Source organism: Orycteropus afer, unplaced genomic scaffold (assembly GCF_000298275.1).
Source record: "Orycteropus afer afer isolate SDZICR_OR568_19922 unplaced genomic scaffold, OryAfe1.0 scaffold00045, whole genome shotgun sequence".
Classification (NCBI taxonomy): Eukaryota; Metazoa; Chordata; class Mammalia; order Tubulidentata; family Orycteropodidae; genus Orycteropus; species Orycteropus afer.
In genome coordinates, this window is record NW_006921632.1 from 13,901,301 (window position 1) to 13,922,523 (window position 21,223).

Sequence of the window (21,223 nt, forward strand, 5' to 3'; positions counted from 1 at the left end):
TCCTTTTTAGTTGTGGGGGAAGCCAGATACAATAACTTATCCTTCACTTTAGTAGGAATATCTTGACATGCTCCACACCATTGGACCCCTAGAAATTTCACTGAGGTTGAAGGTGCCTGAATTTTTGTTGGGTTAATTTCCTACTCCCTAGCACACAGATGTCTCACCAGTAAGTCTGGAGTCCTTGATACTTCTTCCTTACTAGGTCCAATCAGCATAACGTCATCAATATAATGGACCAGTGTGATGTCTTGTGGAAGGGAAAGGCTATCAAGATCCCTATGAACTAAATGATGACATAGTGTTGAGGAGTTGACATACTTCTGAGGAAGCACTGTGAAAGTATATTGTTGGCCTTGCCAGCTGAAGGCAAACTGCTTCTGATGGTCCTTTGAAATTGGTATCGGGGGGAAAAGGCATTGGCCAGATCAATAGCTGCGTACCAAGTACCAGGAGATTTACTAATTTGCTCAAGCAATGAAATTACATCAGGAACAGCAGCTACAATTGGAGTCACCACCTGATTAAGTTTATGATAATCTACTGTTATTCTCCGTGATACATCTGTTTTATGCACAGGCCAAATAGGCAAATTAAATGGGTAAGTGGTGGGAATCACCACCCCTGCATCCTTCCAAGTCCTTGATGATGGCAGTAATCTCTGCCACCCCTCCAGGGTTGTGGTACTGCTTTTGATTTACTATTTTTGTAGGTAGAGGCAGTTCTAATGGCTTCTGCTTGGCTTTTCCTGCCATAATAGCCATTCCTCCACATGTCAGGGACCCAATGTGGGAATTCTGCCAATTGCTTAGTATATCTATTCCAATTATGCATTCTGGAACTGGTGAAATCACTTCAGGATGGGTTCGGGGACCCACTGGACCCATTGTGAGATTCACTTTAGCTAAGAGTCCATCAATAACTTGACCTCCACATGCTCCACTCTGACTGGTGGGCCACCATGACACTTTGGGTCTCTGGAATTACTGTCTGTTCAGAGCCAGTGTCCAGTAATCCCGAAAAGTCTGATGATTTCCTTTTCCCCAATGAACAGTCACTCTTGTAAAAGGCTTCAGATTCCTTTGGGGAAGGCTGAGAGAATGATTTACATTACAAATTTTTGGCAATGTATTGGGGTCTTTGCTTAAGGGGACCTGGCCTCCCCTTCATTCAGGGGGTTGTGGGTCTGTCTACTGACTCAAGTCTGGGAATTGATTGAGAGGCTGTGACTCTGTATTCTGGCAATTCAATCTAGACTGCTGTTCATGTGACCTGGAATTCTTCTATCTATACAGATCAAGTAAATATTTAGTAGGCTTGCCATGTATTTCACCCCTAGAAACACCATGCCTAAGTAGCCAGTGCCATAATTCCAAACGAGTCAGAGTATTCTAATTACTGTTGTGACTCTGCTGTCCACTATGGTAACCACGCCCACCTTGTCTTTGTGATTAACAGCTGCCACTTGGCCCCTCCTACCATGGGGTCTAATCAGCCCCATCGAAGTTAAGTGTCTTAGTTCAGTTAGGGCAGTTTCCATTGTCAAATCTGGCTTACATAAAATAGCAATCACAGCAGTCTTCAGGGATGCTGGGGCTCACTTCACAAATTTGTTCCTCACCAAGCTGGTGAAAGATGTGTCCTCTGGACTCCCCATTTCTGGTTCTAGGGGTCTAATCTGATAAATCCATTCTAACAGGCCAATTTCCCTAAGCCTCTGGATACCTTCTACATTATACCAAGGCAGGTCTGGTACTTCAACTTGACTTAAGGTAGGCCACCACATAATCCATGCTTTGTAAGCCAACCAAATAAACAATTGGATCTTTTCCTAACTTCTCGAGCTGAAACATTGAATGACGAATCTGTACTTAGTGGGTCTAAATCAAACTCAGACTGATCCAATGTTACATTCCTTGCACCATTTTCCCACACCCTCAGTAGCCATTCCCATACATATTCTCTAGGTTTCTGTCTGTATGTGTAAGCAAAATCAAGTAGGTCTTTTTGGGTGTAGCATATCACTTCTTCAGTCACACTTTGTATTTCACCTTATGGGGCTTGTTTGGACTTAACTTTAGTTATAGGTCTAGCAGCAACAATGGGTTGTTGGGGAAGTTCCTGAGAATATTCAGCAATGTCTTCCAGACATCTACCTCAGGCAATGACTCAGCAGGAACAGTTGGGTTAATCCCATCAAACTGAGGTGAAAGGGATAATGGTTTTATAGTAATCCCTTCACATGGGAGGGATTCAACAGAATTTGCAGGCTCCATATCCTCATCTTCCTGTGGTTCAAACCCACTAGCCACTCCTTGGAAGGAAGGTTGGGCAGTCTACTTCCATAGTGATACTGCCTTGGAAAACCAAGGAGGGGTCGCTATGAGTTAGGTCCGACTTGATGGGAGTGTGTTTGGTTTTTGGTTTATATCCTCATCTTCTGACTGTCTGCCCATATGTCCCCATTCCACGTTTCAGGATCCCATTTTTTCCCAATCAGTGCCCTCACTTTAACTTCAGACACCATTCTGGGTTGGCAGTTCAATTGGCTTTGTAATTCAGCCACCCTTACGATATGACTCTGGGTTTTGTTTTTGGCAATATCAGCTCTGTTACTCTGGTAGCATAGTGTCTAAGGCACTTCACTGCTAACCATAAGGCTGGCAGTTCAAACCCATCAGGCACTCCTCAGAAGGAAGATGGGGCTATCTACTTCGTAGTGATACTGCCTCGGATACCCAAGGAGGGGTCGCTATGAGTCGGGTCTGACTCAACGGCACATAACAACAACTCGAAGAAACAAGGCTTTTTTTCAGAGCGCAACTGGAAACATTGAGGTGTTTTATGTGGCACTTGAGCTGTGATGCATCAGCCCTGAACTTATCTTGCTCTTTCACCACTTTGTCTAGCATAAGTAGGACCAACCAACCAGCTTCCTTATACTTCTCATGCTGACAGAATTGCAGAAAAGTATCAAATATACTATCACCCAGAGCCTCACTTCTCAAAAATACTTGATCTCTTGGTGGTGCTATTTTGCATATTAATGTTGCCACCTCATGCCATGGATTAGCAGGGCCCTCTGTACTAATGGAGTCACCAGTGCCTTTACAATTAAATTGGAGTTGAGAACCAATTTAGGAAGCCCATCCTTATGATTTTGTCTCTCTAGAACCACTCTCTATACCAAATGTGTTAGGATGGGTTCTCTAGAGAAGCAAAACCAGTAAAGCTTATATATAGAGAGAGAGAAATTTATCTTAGGAAAAGGCTTACAGATTTACAGAAGCTGGAAGTCCAATGTTCTTAGATCAAACGTCAAGCTGGAGGCTTTTTCCAACTCACACAGCTGCAGGGGCTGACAAGCTCAAGGTTGGCAGGCAGTATACTGGCTTTTGACTCCAACTAATGATGAATCCAAGATCTCCAGGCCTAATGGCGGATTGTTTGCTCATGGACAATTGTAGGCAGCATAAAAGAATCCTGATCCACAGAAGAGTGTCTTTTTTCCCAGGATGTCCATAAATATATTGGAAGCAGGCCACACCCCTAGGGAAGCACCCTTTCGATGGATCGGCGGCTCAAAACATATACATACAATCCCATCATGGGAATAACCCACATCACAGTTGCTTAAACCACACAGAATTGTGGTTCAGCCAAGTTGACACACAGCTCCAACTATCACACCTTTCTTTTGAATGGGCTACAAGTATGGATCTCTTGATCTTTTCCAGTCGATTGGCCAGGTAGCTGTCTTCCAAATTTCTTGGCATAAATGAGCGAGTGCCTCCAGTGCTGCATCTGTTTGTTGAAACATCTATCATTACTCCATCAATTCCTGGAGCCTTTTTTATCACCAGTGCCTTCAGTGCAGCTTGGAGTTCTTCCTTCAGTACCATTGGCCCTTGATCATACTCTATTTTCTGAAGTGGTTGATCGTCGACCAGTTCTTTTTGGTACAGTGACTGTGTATATTCCTTCCATCTTCTTTTGATGCTTCCTGCATCATTCAGTATCTTGCCCATGGAATTCTTCAATATTGCAAGTCACGGCCAGAATTTTTTCTTCAGTTCTTTAAGCTTGAGAAGTGCAGAGCGAATTCTTCCCCTTTGATTTTCCAACTCCAAGTCTTTGCACATTTCATTATAATAATTTCCTTTGTCTTCTTGAGCTGCCTTTCCATGCTTTAGCTGTTCTCCTTTTCAGTGCAAATTTCAGAGGTCTCTTATGATGCCCATTTTGGTCTTTTCTTACTTTCCTGTCTTTTTAATGACGTTTTGCTTTCTTCGTGTTTGTCCTTGATGTCATCCCACAACTTGTCTGGTCTTTGGTCATTAGCATTCAGTGCATCTAATCTGTTCTTCCTGTTGTCTCTAAATTCAGGTAGGATGTACTCAAGGTCATATTTTAGTTCTTACAGACTTGTTTTAACTTTCTTCAACTTAAACTTCAACTTGCATATGACTAATTGATGGTATGTTCCACAATTGGTTCCTGGTCTTGTTCTAACTGATTACATTGAGCTTCTCCATCATCTCTTTCCACAGATCTAGTTGATTTTGATTCCTCTGTATTCCATCTGGGTAGATCCACATGTGTAGTCACCATTTATGTTGTTGAAAAGAAGTGTTTGCAACAAATAAGTCATTGATCTTGCAGAATTCTACCATGCAGTCTCTGGCATTATTTTTGTCACCAAGGCCATATTTTCCAGCTAGTGCTTCTTTGTTTCCAGCTTTCTTATTCCATTCACCAGTAATTATCAATACATTTTGATTGCATGTTTGGTCAATTTCAGATTATAGAAGTTGGTAAAAATATACAATTTCTTCATCTTTGGTTTTAGTGGTTGGTACACAAATTTGAATAATAGTCTTATTAACTGGTCTTCCTTGTAGGCATATGGATATTACCCTATCACTGACAACATTGTACTCTTCAGGATAGATCTTGAAGTGTTCTTTTTGGTGATGAATGCAGCACCATTCTTCTTCAATTTGTTGTTCCAGTGTAGTAGACCATGTAATTGTCCAATCCAGACAATCAGAATGGCCAATACCAGTCGATTTCAGGTCAGTAATGCCTAGGATATTGATCTTTATGCATTCCATTTCATTTTTTGTCAACTTCTGATTTTTAATGGCTGTTTGCAGCTGTTTCTTCTCGTTTCAAGTCATGCCGCATCAGCAGGTGAAGGTCCTGAAAGCTGTACTCCATTCACACCATGAAGGTCAGCTTTCCTTTTGGAAGGTACCTATTCCCCAGTCGTATTTTGAATGCCTTCCAACTTGAGGGGCTCATCTTCCAGCAGTATATTAAGACAGTGTTTCCCTGCTATTCATAAGGTTTTTGGTGTCCAGTTTTTCAGAAGTTTACCTGGCCTTGTCCTTTTTCCTAGTCTGTTTGAGTCTGGAAGTGCTGCTTAAAACTGTCCACCATGGGTTCCCCTGCTGGATTTGAAATATCAGTGTCTTACCTTCCTGCCACATAGCAACATGCAAGCCTCTGGAGTACAACAAACTGACAGAAAAGTGGTGGAAACCAAGCAAGAGTTTAGCCTAGTTAGTAAAAAGTGCCTACCTTGAGTATTGTGATCTTTTAAAGAACTGTCTACTTGGAACCAGATAGACAACAGCAATTTGAAAGATTAGATAGGAAACTTAGGGGTCAGTGAGTTAATGTTAATGGCGGAGGTACAATTTACAAAAAGGAGGCTGAGGATAACTGCACAACTTGAATGTAACCAGTGTCACTGAATTGTACATATGGAAATTATTGAATTGGTATATGTTTTGCTATGTATAAAAATAAAAAAATAAAATAGATTTTTTAAAAAAAGGTTGAATCTTAAGTTGATGGTGGGAGAAATCAAGACACAAACACATTTAACCTGCAGTTCTCCACCTGCCCTCCCAAAAGGGATTGTCAGTCATTGTAGTAATAACGTGAGAAAAATATGTAACTGAAATAGGATAGTTAGAAGTCTATTAAAGAAGCGGTTGAAACCCCAGCTTTCGTCTACCATTCCCCATTTCCTTGCAGGTCTAGAGGTTTAGTCTCTGAAGAGGATAAAATGCAGGGCGTTTGGCCTGAAGATCATCTGAAAACCCTCATACTTTCCTCCTCAGGTTTCCAGAACCCTGCCAGCCACATCTATCTTTCCCAAGCAGACTGAAAGACCTTCCTTTGTGGATTCTGGTCAGTCAAAGGGGACATTTTTGAGAGCACCGCCACTGAAATGGCCCTACCAACTCTCCCTATGAAGTACACAGTGACACACACATGGGCTCAGGGTTTCCAATGAGTATCTTAGGGCCCCCACATAGCACAAGACATGTAAGAAAAACATTTAAGTAAAAGGTGAGAAGAAAACCAACTACAGTAATTTTGTAAATAACGTGCCCGTGTAAAGTGTGCACTTGTACACATAGCAGTCATAGGAACCAAACAAGGAGATTGCAGGATTTGCAAAAACTGTGTAACACGTTATATGGAGTTATATGGAGTCCAAGGTGAGATATCTAAGAGCAGGGACTTAGCAGGGATAGGTAAATAACGTGGGATTACATGATTGGTTAAGGGTACATAATTGCAAGCCCACATGCTCTTGAATTTAATACAGGATGATCACAGGACAATGGCAGAACAGGTTTTCCTGGTAACCTGCTATTAAAATTGCTTTCTCAATCATATCTGCTTTTTTTGGGGGGCAGGTTGTAAAGATTTACCAGTAATACTGTACATCAAGACCCTTCAAACATAAGCTGTTGCATCTTGCATCTGTTTGACCATAAAGGAAAGACCCTCTGGGACTAGTTATGGTATCCTGCACCTGACAGACCTCAGAGAAAAATATTAACTCCTTTAGGGTATATAAGGAGTTCTGGTGGCATAGTGGATAAGGCATTTGGCTGCTAACCAGAAAGTCAGCAGTTCAAACCCACCATTTGCTCTGTGGAAGGAAGGTGGGGCAATTTACTTCAGTGAAGATTTACAGCCTCAGAAACCCAATGGGACTTGCTATGAATCAGAATTGACTCTATGGCAGTGAGTTTGGTTTGTTTTTTTTCATAGAGTGTATGGTTAAGGTAAGTACATCAAGGTTAGAGGAAATTCTGTTGGAAAGGCACCTTTAAAATTCAGCATGTGTTCTAGACTCATGTCAAGACTTCAAGATGGATTCAGTTAAAGCTCCACATTCAGATCGCTCTATTTACATACACCAAGTGCCTCTGATTTTAGATTCTCATACATATCTATCTTAATAGGCTTGTTGTGAGGCTTAAATGTATGCGAAAGGACTTGAATCTGAAAAGAACTATGGAAGTATTCATTGTTTTTTTTTTTTTTTTTTTTTTTAAAATTGTGATTTGGGTGAAAATTTACAGAGCAAATTCACTTTCCATACAGCAGTTCACATACACTTTGTCTCATGACATTAACCACAATTTACCACAATACAACAGCTCCCCTCTTACTTCCTCCTGATAATTACCTCTTCCCTTTGTCCATCCCTTCATGCCCTCCTGCCCCTGAACTGTCTCCCTGTGCATTAGCAGCCCTTCTTCCTCCCATTATTGTTCTCTCCAAGGAGTGTATCTGCCTCAGGTAAATGTTCAACTCATATGGCCTGTCTTTTGCTTGGCTGGAAGCCACAGGTGTGGGTTCAATTCCAGACTTGATGGGCAGCTAGGGGCCATAGTCTCAGTGGTTCCACCAGGCTCTATCGGACCAGCAAACCTGGTCCTCCCCCCCTTTTTTTTTCTCCAAATGATTTTGAGTTTTGTTCCACATTGTTCTCCCTCTCTATCATGATCTCCTACATTGATCCCCTTCCAAGTGGTTGACATTGGTAGCCAGGCACCATCTAGTTCTTCTGGTCTGATAGTCATATAGGCTGCAGATTGGATGGTGTACTAGTTGCTAGGACTGATTGTATCCATGAATTTTTGGTTTTCTTCATTCTTCTTTGCTCTGGACGAGGAGAGACCCATCGTTGCATCTAGATGACAGCTTGCAAGGTTTTAAGATCCCAGTTGGTACTTGTCAAAGTAGGAGGTGGAACAGTGTTTTGTGTAGTATGTTATGTCAATTGAGCTTGATGTTCCCTGCGACTATGGTCCCGAGCCCACAGGTTCAACTACTTGGTCCCTCTGGGTAGCTGGTTGTGACCAAGCAGTGACTACCACCTTGCCTCTTGTCAGCTCTACTGTACACCAGGGAATTCAGATCATACACGTAAACTTATAGGACCGTTGTCTGCCAACCCTATACATGTTCTTGGGTACACTCCCCACTTCATAGACATACCTACTAGTTCAGCCTGTCCACCCATCTATCCACTCGTATACCCATGTTTGCTTTCACTGACAACACAGTACTATATGTGCAGAAGGGTTCATCTTTGGAAGTATTCATTGTTAACCACTACCACTGAATCTGACCCTCGATATGAAATGCAGGACTTAAAAATACATAACCATGCTGATGAAAGTATAAACATTTACTAATGAAGTTCTAAATTTTACTGGTATGCACACATTTTCTTTTCTTCTTCTGACATAAGATACATAACTTTTTATGCCATACTAGAGAATAGTGTCCATTTAAAGGAAAACTAAATTAAATGTAACTCTTTCCTATTTAAAAATTCCAACTATGTATAGTTTTTCATGCACTAGCATTTAGAATTACTTAGGCGACATTTTAAAAATCACCAGCACCTAATCTATTCCCGGAGATTGTGATTTAATAGGTCTGCTATGGGGTTTTCAGTTGATTTCCTTGTACATCCAGGGCTGAGAACCCCTGCATTAGATGGCTGGTATTTTTCAGGGGTGTGATCATAGATCTTTGCAAATTTGGAATTTCATGATGTACAATAAATCTATAAAAATAGTAATTTATACTTGAGCCAACAGTGAGAGAAAACAAAGTTACATAGTGATGGGATATGAGGTAGCCTGGTTTAATGACTTACCCTGAATATCATATGTGCCTACTTTAGTACCCAGATCTCCACAATGGTGAATTATTGAAAAAGAGCCCTAATGGCACAGTGGCTGAAGTGTTCAACGTTAACCAAAAGGTCAGCATAAAGATTATAGCCTTGGAAAACCTATGGGACAGTTTTGCTCTTACTGTCAAAATTGACTCGTTGACAATGGTTTTTTTTTTTTTTTTTTTTTTAAAGGAATGTTATTGTTAGTTGCTGTCAAGTTGGCTCCAACTCATAGCTACCCCATATACAACAGAATGGAACACTGCCTAGTCGTGCACCATCATCACAATCTTTGATATGCTTATGCCCATTGCTGGCAGTTACTGTGTCAGTATATCTCATTGAGGATCTTCTCTTTTATCGCTGACTCTTTACCAGGCATAATATCCTTCTCTAAAGACTGGTCCCTTCTGACAACATGACCAAAGTAGGTGATATGAAGCCTGGCCATTGTTGGCTTTAAGGAGTACTGTAGTTGTACTTCTTCCAAAACTGATTTGTTCATTCTTCTGGCAGTCCATGGTATTTTCCGTATTCTTTGCCAACACAATTCAAAGGCATCAATTCTTCTTCGGTCTTCCTTCTTCATTGCCCAGCTTTCACATGCATATTTAGCGATTGAAAATACCATAGCTTGGGTCAGGCGCAGCTAAGTCTTCAAAGTGCCATCTTTGCTCCTTAACACTTAAAGAGATCTTTTGCAGCAGATTTGCCCAGTGCAATATGACGTCTGATTTCTTGACTGCTGCTTCTGTGGGTGTTGAGTTTGGATCCAAGTAAAATGAAATCCCTGGCAACTTCAGTCTTTTCTCCATTTATTGTGATGTGCTTATTGGTCAGTTGTTAGGATTTTTTCTTTATGTTGAGGTGTAATGCATACTGAAGACTCTAGTCTTTAATCTTCTTCAGTAAGTGCTTCAAGTCATTTTCACTTTCAGCAAGCAAGGTTATGTCATCTGCATATCACAGGTTGTTAATGAGTCTTCTTCCAATTCTGATACTATGTTTTTCTTCATACAGTTCAGCTTCTTGGATTATTTGCTCAGCATACAGATTGAATAAGTATGGTGAAAGGGTACAACCCTGACACACGCCTTTCTTGACATTAAACCATGCAGTAACCCCTTGTTTTGTTTGAATGGCACTTTGTTGGTCTTTGTACAGCTTCCTCATTAGCATAATTAAGTGTTCTGGAATTATTCTTCTCAGTCTTATCCAAAATATGTTATGATCCACGTAGTCAAATGCTTTTGCACAGTCAGTAAACAATAGGTAAGCATCTTTATATCTGATATCAGCAATGATATCACTCTTTCCACATCCTCTTCTGAATCCAGCTTGAATTTCTGGCAGGTCCCTGTCAGTGTACTGCTGCAACTTCTTTTGAATTATCTTCAGCAAAATTTTACTTGCGTGTGATTATTAATGATAATGATTTGATAATTTCCACATTCTGTTGAATCACCATTCTTTCGAATGGGCACATATATGGATATCTTCCAGTCAGGTGCTAAGTAGCTGTCTTCCAAATTCCTTGGCATAAACAAATAAACCTCTCCAGCACTGCCTGTGTTTGTTGAAACATCTCAGTGGGTATTCCATCAGTTCCTGGCACCTTGTGTGGTTTGGACTAGGTCTTTCAGTAGCATTGGTTCTTGGTCATATGGCACCTCCTGAGTTGGTTAAACATTGACCAGTTCTTTTTGATACAGTGACACTGTGTATTCCTTCCATTTTCTTTTGATATTTCCTGCATTGTTCAATATTTTTTCCATAGAATCCTTCAGTATTGCAACTTGAGGCTTGAATTTTTTCTTCAGTTCTTTAAACTTGAGAAATGCAAAGCACGTTCTTCCTTTTTGGTTTTCTAATTCCAGGTCTTTGACATTTCATTCTAATACTTTACTTTGTTCTCCTGAGCCACCCTTTGAAATCTCTTCAGCTCTTTTATTCCATTATTTCTTTCATTGGCTTTAGCTGTTCTTTGTTCAAGAGCAAGATTCAGAGTTTCTTCTGACATTCATTTTGGTCTTTTCTTTGTTTCCTGTCTTTTTAATGACCTTTTGCTTTCTTCATGTATGATGTTCTTGATGTCATCCTAGAACTTGCCTGGTCTTTTGGTCATTGGTGTTCAATGCATTAAATCTATTATTAAGATTTTTAATGAAAGTTTGCAGCTGTTTCTTCTCATTTTGAGTAATGCCACATCAACAAATAAAGGTCTTAAAAGTTTTACTTCATCCATGTCATTAAGGTCGACTCTATTTTGAGGAGGCAGCTCTTCCCAATTGCATTTCGAGCGCCTTCCAACCTCAAGGGCTCATCTTCCAGCATATAACAATGTTTCACTGCTATTCATAAAGATTCCTAGTGATGTATCAGACAGTGTTTCACTGCTATTCATAAAGTTTTCCTTGGCCTTTTTTTTTACACCCCCCCCCCCAAAAAAAAAGTGGATAGCTCCTTCCTTCTTCCTAGTCTGTCTTTGTCTGGAAGCTCTGCTGGAATCTGTCCATGGGTGACCTTGCTGGTATTTGAAACATTGTTAGCATAGCTTCCAGCATCACAGCCACACTTGCACAGTATGACAGACTGACAGATGAGTTGAAAAAGATTAACAATGGAAAAAAAACCCAGCCGTTTTGTAACAGGAGGTGTTTGTTTTAGCTACAACCTGAGATCTAGGAAGAAAGATCACACTTAGATGTTAAGAAGAAAAATTTTTTCAAACTTCCATTTCAGCTGTGTAATGTAATGAACTTGAGGTACTGTAGATAATGAAACAGAGCCGCAGGTATTGTTGGCAGGATTTCCAATTTTCAATTTAAAATGCCATATAAGTATCTCCGATTGAAGAATTCACTAGACGCATTGGAAGGTCTACTCTTCCCTTTCCACCAAGCATTTGTGGCATTTTAATTTTGCTTCAGGATAACGTTTTGTTTTGCCAAAATGGATTCTTTTTTAAGGGAAAATACTGTGCTTATGCAGGAAGAGGTCAGTTAATGGGGGAAAATTTTGAAGTGTTTCCATTTTTTTTTTTTAATATGTCAGGAGAGTTCCTGGCTAGAAAAATTTCCCAATCTGTATATTCTAAAGGTTTTAAAGTTCTGTTTAAAATAATGGTGCCCCAAGTAAGGGAGAAAGGTTATTTTCAAAAATCTTCAAGTTATCCTGGTAGACCGGGTTTTCAGATTGATTGCTCTAAACTAGAACAGTAAGTTGTTACGTTGTTGAGTAAATTCCTTGTTAGTTCTAAACTGAAATACTTACATAGGACTCTTATTTCTGTCTTACTCTGTTAGGTGTAAAGATTTCTCTCTGTGTTACTGGAATCCCTATTGGATGCTGCCCTCTGATGTTTGTGGAATGAACTGCTTTTGGGAAGCGGCTTTTAGGTAGGCACTTAATATTTAATTGGTAGATCAGTATAGGTAAGATTAGAGAGTAGATAATAAAACCTAATTATTATTTTTTTAATTTATTATCATACAATTAAATTTATTTTCTGGTTTTTGATTTTCTTTTCTCATTTTGTAGTTACAGTTCTTTGCTATCGCTAATAACATATTGTATATAAAATGCTCTAAATTTTCTCAGATTTTATTAAGATAAACCATTGTTCCTAGAATTTATGATCTATCTTTAGGTAACAAGTGGTAGACTTCCACTGACATTAACAGACACATGGCATTTATCTAATTTAAAACTCACTGCTGTCAAGTTGTTTCTGATTCATAGTGACCCCTGCTTGGGTTTCTGAGGTGGTATCTCTATGGAAGTAGATTGCTCAGCCTTCCTTCCGAGGAGCGGCTGGTGGGTTTGAACCACCAGCCTTCTGGGTAGCAGTCAAATAAATGCCTTAGGCATTATGCCACCAGAGCTCCTAATTACTGAAAAAAGTAAAAATCATTTTGTTAGGTAGGTGAGGACAACTGGAAAAGGATTAAATTGGATATTAGCAGAAAGATTGAGTTTTGGGGAGTGGGAGGATGAAGAAAAGTGTTTAATGTAGGAACAAATGATGACAGTTTTTAACGACCTCTTAGGAGTCTTGGTGGTATAGTGGTTAAGTGCTTAGCAGCTAACTGAAAGATCAGTAATTTGAACCCACAGTTGCTCTGTGGGAGAAAGATGGAGCAGTTTGCTTCCGTAAAGATTACAGCCTTGGAAACCCTATGGGCAGTTTTACTCTGTCCTGTAGGGTTGCTCTGAAAGAGCTCTGCTGGCATAGTACCTAAAGCATTTGACTTCTAACTAGAAGGTTGGCGGTTTGAACCTACCAGCTGCTCTGCAGAAGAAGGTGGGCAGTCTACTTCTGTAAAGATTTATCTCCTTGGAAACCCAATGAGGTGACTATGAGTCGGAATTGACTTGATGGCAGTGAGTTTTGTCTTTTTTTTAATAGGGTTGCTGTGAGTCATAATCGACTTGATGGCAACAGGTTTGGTTTGATATTGACCTATATTATTTCTCTAGGTACTGAAGGTATTGAATTGACTGACATCTCAGGTCCCTTTCTGCTGTAACCTTCAATGAAAGAAACATGTGTTGATAGAAATGGGATAGGCAGTGTGGTTTTCTCAGACTAGCTCCTGGAGATAATGGGGGGGGGGGGATGGGGCACTATGTATGAAATGCCCACACAAAAAATAAAATTTCTTCAGGATTCACTTACTTTTAATGAATCTTTCAGATTCATTTAAATTTTAATTCTACACAATCCATTTGCTAGGCAGTATGGTAGGTGCTAAGAACGTCTATGAATGCAACTTCTGGACTTCTGAACTACTTGTGTTTGTAATCTAATGTAAACCTGAGACTACAGTAGTGGGTGATGAGTTCTAGTTCTGATGATGCACCAGGTGGGGAGTCATCTTAAAGCATCAGGAGAGGCTTCCTGGAGGAAGTGATGTCGATATAAGTTGTGAATACATGATAAATAGGAAGTTAGCCAGCCTGAAGGACAGGAGGTGATGCATTTTTATGTTTTGAATTATATGCAGAAGTTCAGAGGAGACAAGTACAATGAGCATAAAGTAGAAAGTTGACAGTAGGGAGAGGAGCTGCAGAGGGCCTTTAGACCTTGTAAAAGAGTGTAGGCTTCACCTGTCATTCATTCAAGGATTTTAAGCAAGAAAGTGACATGCTAAGGTTTGCATTTTCAGGAGTTTGAGCTTAACTTCAATGTGGAAACTGAATTGAGGAAAGTCAGGGTATCATTGTTATATGAAATAAAAACAGCGAGGAGGTTTTTGCATACCTTGAAGAAATAATAGGTCTCCTGTTGCATACATATTTATTTTAATATAAACACTTTTTTTTTTTTTTGTGATTTGGGTGAAAATTTATGGAGCAAATTCACTTTCCATACAGCAGTTCACATAACTTCATCTCATGACATTGACCACAATTTACCACAATGCAACACCTCCCCTCCCACTTCCTCCCAATAGTTAACCTCTTCCCTGTGTCCATCCCTCCATGCACTCCTGCCCCCTGAGCTGTCTCCCTGTGCATAAGCAGCCCTTCTTTCTCCCATGATTGTTCTCTCCAAGAAGTGTATCTCCCTCAGGTAAATGTTCAACTCACGTGCCTGTCTTTTGTTTGGCTGGAAATCACAGGTGTGGGTTCAATTCCAGACCTGAAGGACAGCTAGGGGCCATAGTCTGAGTGGTTCCACCAGGCTCTATCGGACCAGCAAACCTGGTCCCCCCTTTTTTTTTTCTCCAAAAGATTTTGAGTTTTGTTCCACACTGTCCTCCCTCTCTATACAGGATCTCCTACATAGTTCCCCTTCTAAGTGGTTGACATTGGTAGCCAGGCATCATCTAGTTCTTCTGGTCTCATAGTCATATAGGCTGCAGATTGGATGGTGTACTAGTTGTGAGGACTGATTGTATCCATGAATTTTTGGTTTTCTTCATTCTTCTTTGCTCTGGACGAGGAGAGACCCATTGTTGCATCTAGATGGCAGCTTGCAAGCTTTTAAGATCCTAGTTGCTATTTGCCAAAGTAGGAGGTGAAACAATGTTTTGTGTAGTATGAATATAAATGCTTCTAAGGTTACCTAACACCAGTTCTAGGCAGAGGTTACATAGCACAAATGTGGCTTTCAGAAGCCTAGCCCTGTGGGGGTCTTTCCTTAGAGAAAAGGAGTGTGGGCTGTTGGTAAACCCCAGTGGTGATGGCTCTATTCTTCAAAAGCATATATGTAAAATTTAGCATGTATTCTAATTATTGTATGCCTAATACATTATGTAGGAGCTCTGGCTCGGAAACCCAAGGAGAGGTTGCTGAGTTGAATTGACTTGACAGCAGTGAGTTTGGTTTTTTTGGTAATATATTATGTATCCTTTGAAGAACAGGAAGGGAACAGTTGAAATGAAATATTTTATTTATATTCCACTGGAAAAGTTTAGGTGATTGCATTTGTAGCATGGATCAGTCTAAGCCAATTTTAAACTTTTAAGAACTGTTTAAGATAATCTTACCCTTCAGCTTTTCTAATTTTTGGCAATTGGAGCTTCAGTTTTTTAATTCTTATGAAATGTTGCTAATTAATCAAGTTTTGGCAAGCACCACTTTGCTATCTCCAGTCTTATGACATAAATCTACTTACTCTGGAAGCTGAGTAAGCTTGTAAACTTCTGAATACTCTGATTTATACAACCCAGACCTTTTTGTAAATTACAGCATGAGTAGTAATCATCATCATCACCATCTTACTTACTCCTAGTTGAAATCCTGAAGCCTCTGCTTATTAATTCCTTCTGTTTTAGCTCTCGCATTTTATTATTTTTCTAATATACTCTAAGTGTTCCTTAGGAAGAATTACATGTGGGTCCACTGTGTTGTAAGCCCTTATGCTTGTTATTGACCAAAGTACTCTGTGTAGTATCTGTAGTCCATTGCATATGATTATATGAAAAATAGTAATCATTTTGCTTTACATACATTATTATGTAAAATTTCTGAAACTTAGTTTCTTATTTAGAACTTAGCAACCCTTACTTCCGTAATGATACTGCCTCGGAAACCCAGGGAGGGGTCGCTATGAGTTGGGGCCGACTCGACGGCAAATAACAACAACAACAACAACCCTTACATTTAATCACCCTGTTCTAAACATGCAGACAAGCCAAAATACCACCTAAGTCCCATATTCTCACCTTCAGTTTCAGTATTTATCCTAACTCATAGCTCCTTCTTGCCTGACTTACCCAGCACACTTGGTAAAGCATTTGTGCACTTCTTCTTTGCTGTCACCTAGGTCTCACTTCCTGCTGGGCACCATTCACTGGCACCATTTTCTTCTTTCCAGTCTGTCCTAGTTTTTCTCAACTTTAATTATTTATGTAATTTATTTTGATCAAAGCTTATCTGGGGGACTGTTTCCTCCTATCTAATTTATTGTATGTGAACATAAAAAAAAAATTGCCTCAACTTCTGTCAGATAGTTGTAAATAGAATGTGGACGAATCTTGAATTCTGAATTTAAAATTTCAGTACTTTTTTTTTTTTAATATAACATCATCTTCATAATTACACTATTCCATTGAGTTCCAAATGAGAAAGCATTTTAGGATTAGATTTTTTTTTTTCTTTCCCATTTTGAGGACTTAAGAAGTAATGTGACTCTGCTTTCAGTGAGTCTTCCACTGACTGATTGCTTCCCAGGAGCATGTCGAAATGGTCACATCTTTTATGCCTCTGCTGTTCTTAAAATCAAATGCAAAATCCCTACAACTTTCTTTCAGTGTTTCCTTTTTTTCAAGCCATTACCTGTTCCCTTTACCAGCAGACTTCTTATAAGTGCCCTATTGGCTTTTCTTACTCCAGTAAGACCTCATGTTAACTGATAACATATTCAAAGATCCAATTTCCAAGCAAGGTCACATTCACAGGTACCAGAGATTAGGACTTGAACATATCTTTTTTGGGGACACAGTTCAGTCCATAATAGTTTTCCAGTTGTTCTGGCATCATTTATTGCAGTTATTAGAGTTCATTTTCCTCCTTACTTTTCTCACACATCAAGTGTCAGTCAGGGTGCTGAGTCTTTTTAGAGCTCTCTGTTCTTTTCCTTGGGAACTCTGGTGGCATAGTGCCTAAGGCATTTGACTGCTAACCAGAGGGCTGGTAGTTTAAACCCACCAGCCACTCCTTGGAAGGAAGGTTGGGCAATCTACTTCCTTAGAGATGCTGCCTCGGAAACCCAAGGGGGGTCACTATAGGTCGGATCCGACTCGATGGCAGTGAGTTTGATTTTCTGGGTATTCTTTTCCATTGGTATTTGTCTGTCATTACACCAGTACCACACAATTCTGTGATAAGCCTTGGTATCAAGTAGAGCTAATCTTCCACTTTGTTTTCCTAAGAGGGTCTTGGCTATTCTTGAGCCCTTTGCATTTCCATGCATATTTTAACCTTACATTTCAAGTTTCACTATACACACAAACACACCAAACCTGTTGGGAGTTTGATTGGGATTGTATGGAATAGATGAATCAATTTTGGGGGAAATGACATCTCTGCAGAATGAGATAGTTTTCTGTTATTTAGGTCTTTTAAAATATGTTTCAGTAAGGTTTTATACTTTTCTTATGGACATCTTGTATATATTTTGTTAGATTTATTTTCAGATCCTGTTTTTTTTGTTATGTTAATTGAAGTGGTATGCTTTTGGAATTTTATCTTGTACTTCTTTGTTGCTGGTACATATATGTATATAACTATTTTTATATACAGGCAGTCTTCACATTGCCTGGTTCCGAGATGCGCAGATGTCAGTTACCACAGTCTAGTTAAATGACATCAGCCCAAGAATCAAGTTCAAATTTCAGTTACCATGATTTAGTAGCTCTGAGTAATTGTATGAAGTATAAACTTTACTGCTGGCACCTCAGCCCACAGATCACTATGTAAATAATAAATGCTCATCATGATTAGTAGTTTGTAGCATAGTGCCTAAGGCACTTGACTGCTAACCAGAAGGCTGGAGGTTCCAACCCACCAGCCACTCCTCAGAAGGAAGGTTGGGCATTCCTACTTCGTAGTGATACTGCCTCAGAAACCCAAGGAGGGGTCGCTATGAGTCGGGGCCGACTCGATGGCAAATAACAACAACAACAACAACAACAACAACAACAACAACCATCGTGATTAGAGTCCTGTCATTGATTGGTCATTGAGCATCTGTTATTCAGGTCATAATATAGACAGCAACACATATAATTTTGTTGCTTTCTTTCTTATCAGTGATAATTCCATATGACATTTTAAAAAAATACATAATTGAAAGAAAGAATTGGCTAGCAAAGGTGGAGGTACAGCAGAGGAACAAAAAGCTATGGCAGTGGAAGTGAAATTTGAATCTAACATAAGTAGAATTCTAGCCAAAATAGCTGATCATAAGAATGATGACGTGGCTGCCATTCGAGAGACTCTGTACAGCCAGAGCAACTTAAACCAAACCCAGCCCATGGCCATCAAGTCAATTTTGACTCATAGCAATGCTATAGGATAGAGTAGAACTGTCCCATAGAGTTTCTAAGGCTGTAAATCTTTATAGAAGCAGACTGCCTCATCTTTCTCCAGCTGAGTGATGGACAGATTTGAACTGCTGATGTTTTGGTTAGCAGCCGAATACCTTAAGCACTGTGCCACCAGAGGTGAATTTATTGACCTAAATGAGCAAAGTTGTTTTGACTCAAAGGATGAAGGTGTACGTCCCAGGGGCACTAGCAAAAATCTTCACATTAAAGGAACTCTTTCAGATATTACGTGCCATTGAAAGTACAAAGGATTAAATATTGGAAGCTAATTCAGACTTAAAAAGGAGTATGACAACTTGCCAAAGCATAGAAAAGATACTTACTTTTCACAGCAAGCAGACACTGTTAAAAATACTCTTCATAAAGTTTTATTTAGCTAATGCAAATAGAAGGAATGACAAGATGAAAGAGCTGAACAGAAGATTTCAAAGAGCAACTCAAGAAGACAAAGCCAGTTATTATAATGAAATGTGCAAAGAACTGGAGTTGGAAAACCAAAAGGGAAGAACACACTTGGCATTTCTTAAGCTGAAAGAGCCGAAGAAAAAATTTAAGCTTCCAGTTGCAATATTGAAAGATTCTATGGGTAAAATATTGAATGATGCAGGAAACATCAAAAGAAGATGGATGGAATACACAGAATCACTGTACTAAAAAGGATAGGTCAGTGTTCATCCATTTCAGGAGATGGCATATGATCAAGAACCAGTGGTATTGAAGGGAGAAGTTGAGGCCACACTGAAGAAATTGGTGAAAAACACAGCTCCAGGAATTGACAGAATACACAGTGAGATGTTTCAGCAAACGGATGCTGTGCTGGAGGCACTCACTCAGCTATGCCAAGAGATTTGGAGGACAGCTGCCTGGCCAGCTGACTGGAAGAGATTTGTATATGTACCCATTCCAAAGAAAGGTGATCCCACAGAATGTGGAAATTATTGAACAGTATATTACATGCAAGTAAAATTTAACTGAAGATAATTCAGAAATGATTGGAACAATATATTAACAGAGAACTTCCAGAAATACAAGCTGGATTCAGAAGAGGATGTAGAATGAGGGATATCATTGTTGATGTCAGATGGATCTTGGCTGAAAGCAAAGAATACCAGAAAGATGTTTACTTATTTTTATTGACTATCCAAAAGCTTTCTATTGGGTGGGTCATAACAAATTATGGGTAACATTGAGAAGAATGGGAATTCCAGAACACTTGATTGTACTCATGAGGAACCTGTACATAGACCAGGAGGCTGTCATTCTAACAGAACAAGGGGGTACTGCATAGTTTAAAATCAAGAAGGGAGTATGTCAGGGTTGTATCCTTTCACCATACTTACTCAATTTGAATGCTGAGAAAATAATCCAAGAAACTGGATTATGTGAAGAAGCACATGGCATCAGGATTGGAGGAAGACTCATTAACGACCTGCGGTATGCAGACGACACAACTTTGCTTGCTGAAAGTGAGGTTGACTTGAAGCACTTACTGATGAAGATGAAGATTAAAGAATACAGTCTGCAGTATGGATTACACCTCAACATAAAGAAAACAAAAATCCTCACAACGGGTCCAATAAATAGCTTCATGATAAATGGAGAAAAGATTGAAGTTATCAAGGACTTAATATTACTTGGTTCTTCAGTCAACACCAATGGAAGCAGCAGCAACAAGATATCAGATGACATATTGCATTGTGCAAATCTGCTGGAAAAGACCTCTTTAAAGTGCTGAAGAACAAAGACTCTCCTTGAAGACTAAGGTGCACCTAACCCAAATCATGGTATTTTCAATCACCTCTTATGCATGTGAGAGCTGAAAATGAATAAGGAAGACCAAAGAAGAGTTGATGCTTTTGAGTTGTGGTGTTGGTGAAGAATGCTGAGAATACCATGGACTGCTAAAAGAACTAACATATCTATCCTAGAAGAAGTACAGCTGGAATGCTTCTTGGAAGCAAGAATGGCCAAACTTCATCTCACCTACTTTGGTCATCTTGTCAGAAGGAATCATTCCCTGGAGAAGGATATTATCATGCTTGGTAAAGTGGAGGGTCAATGAGAAAGGGGAAACCTTTGACACAGTGGCTGCAACGATGGACTCAGGTACAGCAAGGATTAGGAGGCTGGCGCAGGACTGGGCAATGTTCTGTTGTACATAAGGTCGCTATGAGTCGTCTGACTCAGCGGCACATAACAACAACAACAACAATAAAGTTTTACAGAGAAATAAAACACTTTAATTCTCAGTGTTTCCAATGTTTTAAATTATCATATACTAAGTAGGTATTGGTTTTACTATTTTTCTATCTGCCTATACATTTATAACTGACTAATAAGAGTTTTTAATGTTCTGATGATCCTTTTAAAAGGCCACAGAACAATCAGAATTGTTGATTGTTGATAGTTGAATATTAAGATCACTTGGCAGTTTCTTGTCTTGCATTGTCAAGCTGGCTGCACACTACTATGTATTGATATTTGTATCTAGAAACCTTGTTAAACTCTTTTTATAAAATTCAAATTATTTACTTGTTGTTGTTGTTGTTATGTACCGTCAAGTTGGACCCGACTCATAGTCACCCCTCCTTGGGTTTCCAAGGCAGTATCACTATGGAAGTAGATTGCCCCATCTTCCTTCTGAGGAGTGGCTGGTGGGTTT

General features: G+C 39.6%; 1 protein-coding gene across 1 annotated transcript in view; it reads left to right on the top strand.

Annotated features, from left to right (window-relative positions):
• Positions 1-21,223, top strand: part of GXYLT1 (glucoside xylosyltransferase 1) — a 75,230-nt gene that overhangs the window by 9,810 nt on the left and 44,197 nt on the right. Inside the window, exon 2 of the mRNA XM_042780549.1 lies at positions 12,310-12,402. Within this exon, the coding sequence (XP_042636483.1) occupies positions 12,310-12,402 (93 nt within the window). The remainder of the gene's footprint in view (positions 1-12,309; positions 12,403-21,223) is intronic.